General features: G+C 44.1%; 1 protein-coding gene across 1 annotated transcript; it reads right to left on the bottom strand.

Annotated features, from left to right (window-relative positions):
* Positions 1-1121: 1121 nt before the first annotated feature.
* Positions 1122-5667, bottom strand: LOC307041717 (olfactomedin-like). Its single transcript, XM_079685204.1, has 5 exons — positions 5517-5667; positions 5240-5401; positions 4068-4280; positions 3647-3779; positions 1122-2171 (listed from the first exon to the last, which is right to left on the bottom strand). Exons 1-5 carry the CDS (start codon positions 5547-5549, stop codon positions 1294-1296), a joined length of 1419 nt encoding a protein of 472 aa, XP_079541330.1. The 5' UTR covers positions 5550-5667; the 3' UTR covers positions 1122-1293.
* Between the last annotated feature and the right edge of the window lie 4988 nt (positions 5668-10655).

Raw genomic sequence — 10655 nt, 5'->3', positions numbered from 1 at the left:
CCTTATGTTAACTTGTGGCAGATGTAAGTAAGCTTTCTTAACACTAATGTTATAATAGTCAGATTGCTCTGAAGATGGGAGGTGATATTCTATTCATTTTCACGTTCACGCAGTCGGTGATTTTTGCCGGCCGTCTTTCCTGCAACGGCGTTTTTTCTGTATTTCCTTTCTCCTGTAATATGACTTGATCGCTTTAAACTGCGCACACGGAGCTCTGGTTGGTCAGCAGTCGGTGCTTTCACTGAGTTGATCTCTTATCCTGGAACCAAACCTGCTCCGGAACAGGTTAGCCGCTCAGCATAATTCACCATGGAGATCTAACCCGCTAAGAAGTGAACCAGCGTGGTAGGACCAGAAACCCAGAGTTTTCCCTGAAGTTAGCTTGCTAAGCGAAAATCTGGCTTCGTAGTACAGGCCTCAGTAATCCAAACTAAAATATTTTCCCTCCGTACTACTTTGATCATTTGCTCCGCTAATAATCAATCGGATCGATGGATTCCAGAGAAGAGGAAACTTTGAAGACCTTGTTCTCAAAATGATGACTCGTGACAGTCATTATATAATGTGACATATTTTTCTTGATATTTGGAGTAGGCCTACAACAACAATCCTGATATCATTAGAAAGCTAGGAATCTCCTCTTTCCAACAGTGTATACAACTCAAAATGTGTCTTCGGGTCAATGCGACTGATTTCGATAGAGCAGGTCACGGTAAGATTGCACAACTGCCACACTCACCCTTAGGTAGGGCCACACCTCATCACTGATACCAGAATCCTACGGGATCGCTTAAACGGATTTAGTGCGTTGTCTCAATTGAAACCGCAGTTAATTGAAGTTAGTAGAGGTGAGATCTTGCTGACCCAGGTGGATCCGAGCCCGGCAGTACACTTACATAGACTCAATAGCTTCTGTTAGGTCAATTAGTAGGTCTGATTAATTGCCCGAGTAATTAATACAGGCCTGCCGACTCCTACAATGTAGATGCATTAGTAAAATTAGTTCCAACAGGGCAAGAAACAGCAGTGTTCAGACAAGAGGAAACGTTTTAAAGAAGATAACATTTTCACCACAGGTAAAACTAAGAGTGAACACACTCAAAATGTTGCTAAAAACAACGAACAGAAAGAATTTTTATTATTTTATGTTTTTAAAATGTTACAGCTCAATAACAATCTGTTTTATAATACAAACATTTAGTTAAAAAGTAAGTTGTATGCCCTACAAATCACAACAATAAGGAGTACCAGACACCCTATATAATATATATTTTTGGACAATATCTGGCTCTGTTACTTCCTGTTATACGTGTCAAATGGAGTGGAGAAGCTGGCCTGGTAGGCGAGCAGATATCCATCGTTGTACATGTAGATCTGCTTGTTGGTGGGGTTGTAGCTCAGGCTGGCCACTCCCTTGACTACCTTCTCCAGCGGCAGAGAGAGAGAGTTGTCTTCTCTGCCTGTGGCCGTGTTGAAGGCGTAGAACACCTCTTCGCGGTAATCGTCCACATAGCGAGTGGCATACAGAACACCGCACACCATGAAGGCGTTGCTCACCGCCTTCTTGAAAATCCTCGTCTCCCATGTCTGCGAGATATTTAGGGTCTCAGCCTCGCTGTCCCAGAGCAGCCGGCTCACGACCAGATTACCGTGGTTACCAACAGTGGCATACAGAGCCCAGAGTCCTGTCTCATCTGCCTCCACCTCAATATCACTATTGGCACGGCAGTCGTAGTAACAGTACGGGAACTTGTTGTTGAAACCCACGCCTGTTCCAGGAAGTGTCACCCTCTTGACGGAGTTGCTGTTCAGGTCGTAGCGGCAGACGTCTGCAGAGCGGTAGCAGTGATAGTACAGAGCCTCGCCATATAGAATCGCACTGGGACCGTCAATGGTGTTGGCGTGAGTGAAAGACGGAGCGACGGTAAAGTCCTTGTGCTCGGTTGAGGCCATGAAGTCTTCGTAGGTTTGGTATACGCGCACAGTGTTGCCCCAGATGTGGCTGTTGAGCAGAGGCTGAACCCAGAAGCTGTTCTTCTGGCCCTCGCTGTCCCTCTGGGCCTGTTTGCCCCACGAGCCGGAGATAATGGTCTTACCATAGGGACTGATCTTGGTCGTGACAGGATCACTGATGTTGGACATCATGCCCTTCAGGCAGTACCTGTCCTGGCCTGAAAACAGAAAGAGATGAGAAGGTGAATGTACACAACATGCAGCCTATCACTTTTAATTCTTAAAAAGTCCTGGGCTGAGGTTGCCGTTGTGTTTTTATGAAGAGTGGTGCCAATGGATATATAAAGAGAAGTGGATACAGTTTTGGAGGTGGGGCCCAGTTCATTTCCATATGAGTCAGTGGTGCATGAGGCCAACTATGGACTGACTGGAGGTCAGAGTCCTGCATCGGGTCGGGTACCCGCGGGTACCCAACGGGTGACCCGCAAAAAAGGTGATTCGCGGGTGGTATTTTTTCAAACACTTTTTTCCGGGTTCGGTTCTGGGTAAAACAAAGATGATGTGGGTCGGGTCGCGGGTGTTGCATAATAAATATATTTAAATAATAATAATTTAGTTTAATGTTTAAATCCTCAGACCTCTCCCCCGTGGGACCGTGCATAATAATAACCTCTGCAGCGCATCAATCTGATTCTGAGCGCGCCACATTCTGAATGGCTGAGGTGAAGCTCTCTAGCGGAGAATACAGCATTTTCCAACACTTCCTCAAGAGCGAAATCCAACGTCTGGGAGGCTTTTGGTGTCCTCCTAGATGGAGAGAATAACCAACATCCCACGCTTTTTGAGAGAAATATGCAACTGCGTGTGTTAATAATTGCACGTTTTCACTGCTCATATATATATGCGGGTTCGGGTCGGGTTGCGGATCCTGTGCCGACGGGTCGGGTCGGGTTGCGGAACTAATTGGTAATATGTGCGGGTAGCAGGGCGGGTTCGGTATTGCACGTCGCGGGTGCGGGGCGGGAGCGGGTCTTGAAAATCAGACCCGTGCAGGACTCTGCTGGAGGTACATCAAGTACGCTGATCATCGGCGGTCTTGGGCCCATAGAACATTAGCACTTGCATATTCCTTAAGCCCCGCCTCTTATTAACCAGTCTCAGCTAAGTCAAACGACTGCAGAGGGAAAATAACTCTAGTTTCGACTTTTTGCGCATTTGACAACTTTTATACCACAAAGATGTAAATAAGGGCTATACAAGTGTTTGTACTGTACAGTTGACTCGCTAAAAATGTATTGTGTATTTAAAAATGTTTCTTTCCGAAAGGAAGTCAATGGAAAAAGGTTTTTTTGGGCCCAATGACGACAAAGAAGTTGTAGTACCGTTTAGCCACTCTTTACCCTGCGCTAACTTTACACTGATCCAAGTCTTCACATCAAATGAGTCCTAGATTGGGACCTCCCATAAGGAAAGCAAGTCCCCACAGAGACTTGACACACACCTACACACCTACACACACACACACACACACACACACACACACACACACACACACACACACACACACACACACACACACACACACACACACACACACACACACACACACACACACACACACACACACACACACACACACACACACACACACACACACACACACACACACACACACACACACACACACACACACCTCTGAAGTCTTTGGGGATGGTCCTGCAGGACTGAGCACTGTTCTTCAGGTAGCGCAGCTTCTCTTTCACTGTCTTCATGTTTACTGTTTTCGAAATCTGCATCCTGCCAACATCTTTAAGCAGTTTACCCACCTAACACACACACACACACACACACACACACACACACACACACACACACACACACACACACACACACACACACACACACACACACACACATATTTAATATTTATTCAAATAAAGATGCCATGAAATGACAAATAGAGCTAACATACTGCAGCATTCATATTATTTGATATTTGTCTCTGCTGCATTGTATTGTAAATTAATATGGTGATGCAATATAGTATGTTACTCATTTAGGTCATTGTTGCACCGTAACTTCAGCAGTATTTTCCGTGTCCCTCCATGCTGTACCTCTTTGGAGAGTTTCTGTGTCTGGGCGTTGTTCAGCTGGCTGTGGATGTCCCCGATGTCCCCCTCCAGCCGGCTGAGCTCCTGGCCCAGCTGGTGCACGGCCAGGTCTGTGTACAGGCCCTGGTCCTGCAGGTACCGGTGGGGCTCCAAGCGGTCTGTCACGTTCTGTATGACAGCCACGATCTGAGGGAGGCGCTCTTTGGACAGCTCCACCTGAAGGAGAGACACAGGTTAAAGGTTTATTCTGAAGTGTTCTTTATCACCATTTGGGTACTCCTACTGTGCAGATAACTGCTTTCTGTTCTAACGTTTCTTTGCATTGTACTGAATTGATTACATAACATATTGTTGCTTTTTATCATTTATCCATGTTTGTTGTATCCTTGTATAAAGTGTCTTAATTAAGAAATTGCTATTTAAATAAATACAATTCATCTTGAACTGCCTGTTCTCATCTGTAAACCCATTGCATTATTCACAGTTTGTACAGAATATCAGTATTGTCTTACTGATATTCTGTACAAACTGTGAAGTCCACTGAGACAAATGTAACATTTGTGATATTGGGCTATATAAATAAACATTGATTGATTTCATTGACTTTTATCTTGGAACCCAACTATCCAAGTTACCCACCTTCATTATTATGAAGCTCAGCGCAAGTTCAGGCAGGAAGACCTATCACTTCGTATTGCACGTCATGGCAATACTCGCTCCCTTCACTAATTGATAGGGAGCGCCACTCCTCAAGCTAACCTATCACTTCCCTCCATCCACAAGCCTAATCATCGCACCTGTTAATCCCTCTATATATGCTCTCCCCTTTTCCATCAGCTGTCTTCCAGGTGTCAACGCGCAACCCTCCTCTACCCCTTTGCCTCCTGCTTCCAACTCAGGGCCAAGCTTAACCTTCTCCCTTCCAACCGCACCTAACCACTTATCACCACCACCAGTGTCTAGACCCAGGGGGTTAATCGGAAACGGTTCTTTCCCTTCCCGAATGATATCCTACAAAACCTGAGCCTAATCGCCAAACACCATTTTATTCACTGTTTTAATCTGTCATCATTATGTTTCACTTATATAATGTGACCTGATAATAAACATGTATTCCATACATCACGTCTCTCCTGATTGAAATTATAGTACTGTGAAAAGATGCTGTTTCTCACCTGATCCTGCAGGCTGTTCAGAGACTCTTCACAGGATGTAACCTGCTGCAGCGTGGCTTTGTATTCCTCAGCAGGGAATGACCACATGTTGGAGTTCACCTCGCAAACACACGCGCCGTCTTTCTTCTGGCCCAACACATGCTGAGCCTGGGACTCACCCGGCTGCCACACAACAAACACTGATGTTATACACAGGAGGTTTACAAGAAAAGAGACTGCAATGACATAAAGTCTACTATAATAAAGTGCTGTATGTTTTAATTGGAAGTATACTCACCAATGACAGCAGCAGAAGGAGCAGCAGCAGCATGTTTACAGACGGAGAGATGAATAGTGGACTAACAAGGACAGAAGCTGTTAGTGTTGGAAATAAGCCCCCCCCCCTCCCTTTTCTCACACAAAGTCACACGTTTTACTGACTTGCTTCATGTCACTGAGTCATGGATGTGAAACTCCAAAACGTGACACTTCGCAGAGTTTCACAGCGAACAAAGTTTCCCATATTTCCACTCAGTGTCATTTCTCCCTCTTGCAAAACCCTCCTGCGTGTTTTTTCGTGTGTGCGGTGTCTTCACTTGACCAAGTGGTCACTTTCTGTTCCTTAATTCTGTTCCTGAATCCAATTTGTTTCTGAAGACACGCTTATATTACTCTTTCATCATTTGCCATACAGTTCACTACTTAATGTGTTTTACTCTTATACCATGATCATGTCATACATGTCAAGTCAGTGTTCACCCAACCACACACGTTCGCATAGACTACACAAGGGGCTATCTGCTCATCAGGAGTGATCAAAATGTACACACACTAACACACTGTTGGCCATCAGGAGCAATGTGGGATTATGTTGAGAGTGCATGTACCAACCATGCATGCAGCCTGTTGCCTTTGCTTCTGACTGATCTGTACTATTATCAACTTCGAGCTCTCTTATTTGATCCAACTTCTTTTTTATTTTTCTGTTGATAACTTTTATCAGTAATTTATTAAGCTGTGCCCTCTTTAAACTTTTTTGAAGACAGATAGTTTTAGTTTTTGCCGTTTACTTGCTCCTGTTGTACATCCAGCAGAACCCCATGGTTGACCTGTTTACATCTGGGACAGATGATTTGATATAAGCCAGGAGTCAGACGGAAAATCTGAAGTGCAGTTTAACCCTTTATAGGGCACTATTAGGTTAACCCTAACCCGTTTCAGGCCTCTGCTGATTGGTCAAATTCCCCAATGGCGCGCTCTGTGGCATATAGTGATCTTCACTGATTGACTGGGAGAAAACCACATGCTTCTCGACCTCACTTGCCCCTTTCACACCAACGCGGTTCCAGGGCCGGCTCGGAGCTAGAGCCTGATAAGCACCAGTTTTCCTGTTCACACCGCAGCGGAGCCGGATCTTTTCCCCGAAAACCGGTTCTTACCAAGCTCCAAAACATATTCGGTCTAGAAGCAAGAACCGCATACGTCACGCTTAGGTCGGAGACGGGGGCAGGGGCGGGATAAACCTGACCAACAGTTTATGGCGAGTACGGCAAATAAAAGTTGTAACAAGCTGTAGCGCTGAGCAAAGTGAAGTAGTTGATTAAAAGCAACACGATCATCGACCCAACGCAGCCCCCCATTGTTGTTGTTGTGAGCGCCGTTGGGGAGGCAATCAGCGACATAAACGGTGACGTCATGACGCAGCCGTGGCAGCAGCACCAGTCGGGCTCTGGGCGGTGTGAACAAAATGGGGGATGAAAAGAAAAAACGGTTCCGAACCAGAAGAGCGCAAGCACTCATAGAAACAAAATCAATGACCTCTTGCCTTTGACCAGTATAGTGTTATCAACAGCTCCCGGAAACCTAAGTTCTAATATTACACTAGATAGTAAACTAAAATGCTTTTCAGCCATAAACCTTGATCAATTAAATTCAATGATTCTTTCTTCTAAACCATCAACGTGTATCTTAGACCCGATTCCAACTAAGCTGTTAAAATACGTTTTTCCATTAATTAGTACTTCTTTATTAAATATTATGAATATGTCTTTATTATCAGGCTATGTTCCACAATCATTTAAAGTGTCAGTAATAAAACCTCTTCTTAAAAAGCACAACCTCGATCCAGAGGTTTTAGCCAATTATAGACCTATTTCTAATTTCCCATTCCTCTCAAATATTCTTGAGAAAGCAGTCGCAAAACAGCTGTGTGATTACTTAAAAAACAATGATTTATTTGAAGATTTTCAGTCTGGCTTTAGAACACATCATAGCACAGAGACAGCTCTGGTTAAAGTCACAAATGAAATTCTAATAGCCTCAGACAACGGACTTGTCTCTATTCTTGTTTTGCTTGATCTCAGTGCTGCATTTGATACTATGGACCGTGATATCCTATTGCAAAGACTAGAGCACTTAGTTGGCATACAGGGAACTGCTTTAGGCTGGTTTAGGTCCTATCTATCTGAAAGCTCTCAGTTTGTACGTGTTAACGATGAATCTTCCATGCAAACCAAAGTTAGCCATGGAGTGCCACAGGGCTCAGTGCTTGGACCTATTTTGTTCACACTATATATGCTTCCGCGAGGCAATATTATAAGGAATCATTCTTTAAATCTCCACTGTTATGCGGATGATACTCAACTATATTTATCCATCAAGCCTGATGAAACCAATTACCTAAATACAATTCACGACTGCCTCAAGGACTTAAAAACGTGGATGACCTTACACTTTTTGATGTTAAACACGACCAAAACTGAAGTTATTATACTCGGCCCAAATAATCTACGAAACAAACTATCTAAAGATATACTAGTTATGGATGGCATTCATTTGGCCTCCAGTGAGACTGTAAGGAATCTTGGTGTTATATTTGATCAGGATTGATCCTTTAACGCCCACATAAAATCAATCTCAAGGACCGCCTACTTCCATCTACGCAACATTGCCAAATTAGGCATATCTTGCCTCAAAACGATGCAGAGAAACTAGTCCATGCATTTGTTACATATAGGCTGGATTATTGTAACTCTTTATTATCAGGGTGTACCAAGAAGTCAGTCAATTCACTTCATTATTAGCATTCAAAATGCTGCAGCTCGTGTACTAACCAGAGTTAGGAAAAGGGACCACATTACTCCTGTTCTGGCTGCCTTACACTGGCTCCCTATAGAACACAGGATAGAATTTAAAATTCTTCTTCTCGCCTACAAAGCCCTTAATGGGCAGGCGCCTTCTTACCTTAAAGAACTCATTATACCCTACTGTCCTACTAGGGCATTGCGTTCCAAGAATGCAGGGTTGTTGGTTGTTCCTAGAGTCTCTAAAAATACAATGGGAGCCAGAGCCTTTTCTTATCAAGCTCCACATTTGTGGAATCAGCTTCCAGTTTGTGTTCGGGCAGCAGACAGCCTATCCGTTTTTAAGAGTAGGCTTAAGACCTTCCTTTTTGATAAAGCTTATAGTGATAAAATAAAAATAATCTAATAAGAGTGCATTGACGTAGATACGTTGTGCCTCTTCACCTATACATTTTAGTTCTTACTCTTTTACTTAAATCCTAAAAGCTTAGATCTTATATTTAAAACTTTATCGAAACCTTTCCCCTCTATGACCTCTCGAGGTTTATTAGAGGGTAACAGGTTGCAGAGAACGCCTAGCCCGGCCGGGGAGTGTGGAACGTAGCCACTGACCCACTCCTACCTCTGACAAATTCAGGTTCAAATGGGGACCTTTTTCCCTGGGTGTGCCTCTCCACCTCTGTTTCCTACTTCCTACTTGCTACCCTTTTCCCTCAACCTATCCTAAGGGAGTGCATGTATGTAGACATGTTAGTTTAGCTGCTATAGGCTTGGACTGTTGGGGGGGGGCACCTTACTCCGTCTTTCTGGCTGTTTGTACCTGTGTACTCTCATGTTCCGATTAACCCAGTTTCCCTCAAATTTCTTTTTTGTGTCCATATATACGCCGGGATCCTGAGTCCAGGCTAATCCTGTTGCTGTGGTCGTGTGTCCTGGATCCTCTATCCTGAGCACTGGATCTGAGTCCTGGACTTCGAGTTGTGGCTGAACCTGTCTCTGCGGTCCTGCCAGACTCTCACCATACTACTTCCCTGATGGCTCCCACAAGATTGCTGACATCCTCATGGATTCATCTTCTTAATATAGACACATGCATTTCCAAACATTTGGACTACCTATGTTGTAAATGTATTATGTTTTTGATTTACACACGGCATCTATTGCACGTCTGTCTGTCCTGGGAGAGGGATCCCTCCTCTGTTGCTCTCCCTGAGGTTTCTCCCATGTTCCCCTTTAAACTGTGGGTTTTCTCTGGAAGTTTTTCCTTGTACGATGTGAGGTTCAAAGGACAGAGGGTGTCGTATTGTCATACTGATATTCTGTACACACTGTGAAGACCACTGAGACAAATGTAACATTTGTGATATTGGGCTAATGCGCTATATAAATAAACATTGATTGATTGATTGATTGAAACACGGAGCTAGAATGGGAACTGCGTTGGAGTGAAAGGGGTAACTGAGTCGCGGGGGGACGCCATGTTTGGGTAGCCCTAACCCTAACCCAAATATGGTTTCTCACCCGCTAAAGGGTTAATGTGCTTTACAAAAACATGGCTGCACCAGCACATATCTGACGACAAAGTTTCAATCTAACAATTCCGGACTGATTGGGCAATGTTTCCCTCAACAAGCCTGAGTCTTCATCATGTCTTCACCATGAGCCTGAGTCTTCATCATGTCTTCACCATGAGCCTGAGACTTCATCATGTCTTCACCATGAGCCTGAGTCTTCATCATGAGCCTGAGTCTTCATCATGTCTTCACCATGAGCCTGAATCTTCATCATGTCTTCACCATGGGCCTGAGTCTTCATCATGTCTTCCCCATGAGCCTGAGTTTTCATCATGAGCCTGAGTCTTCATCATGAACCTGAGTCTTCATCATGAGCCTGAGTCTTCATCATGAGCCTGAGTCTTCATCATGTCTTCATCATCAGCCTGAGTCTTCATCATGTCTTCATCATGAGCCGGAGTCTTCATCTTGTCTTCATCATGAGCCTGAGTCTTCATCATTTCTTCATCATGAGCCTGAGTCTTCATCATCTCTTCATCATGAGCCTGAGTCTTCATCATGTCTTCATCATGAGCCTGAGTCTTCATCATGTCTTCAACATGAATCTGAGTTTTCATCATGTCTTCATCATGAGCCTGAGTCTTCATCATGTCTTCATCATGAGCTTGAGTCTTCATCATGTCTTCACTGTTGAAGTGGAGCTGTGTGGAGGACGTCCTGCCTCATTCCTGAGCCTCAGATGCTGTCTCCATGTGGCTACTTAAACGTTTTATATACATTTCCTATTTTCTTCTTTCTAATATGGTGCAACTGTCACAAACATTATTTACCCTGGGATTA

Source organism: Notothenia rossii, assembly GCF_949606895.1.
Source record: "Notothenia rossii genome assembly, chromosome: 5".
In the NCBI taxonomy this organism is placed as follows: domain Eukaryota; kingdom Metazoa; phylum Chordata; class Actinopteri; order Perciformes; family Nototheniidae; genus Notothenia; species Notothenia rossii.
The sequence above is the reverse complement of the archived record's forward strand: the minus strand, read 5'-3'. Positions and strand labels throughout refer to the sequence as shown.

Excerpts from the sequence above, each read along its gene's own strand:
- LOC307041717 (XM_079685204.1), bottom strand. The coding sequence starts at position 5,549 with ATGCTGCTGCTGCTCCTTCTGCTGCTGTCATTG. Across the intron at positions 5,402-5,516 it reads TCCTTCTGCTGCTGTCATTG|CCGGGTGAGTCCCAGGCTCA; the intron begins GTGAGTATACTT and ends GTTGTGTGGCAG. Across the intron at positions 3,780-4,067 it reads CACAGAAACTCTCCAAAGAG|GTGGGTAAACTGCTTAAAGA; the intron begins GTACAGCATGGA and ends TGTGTGTGTTAG.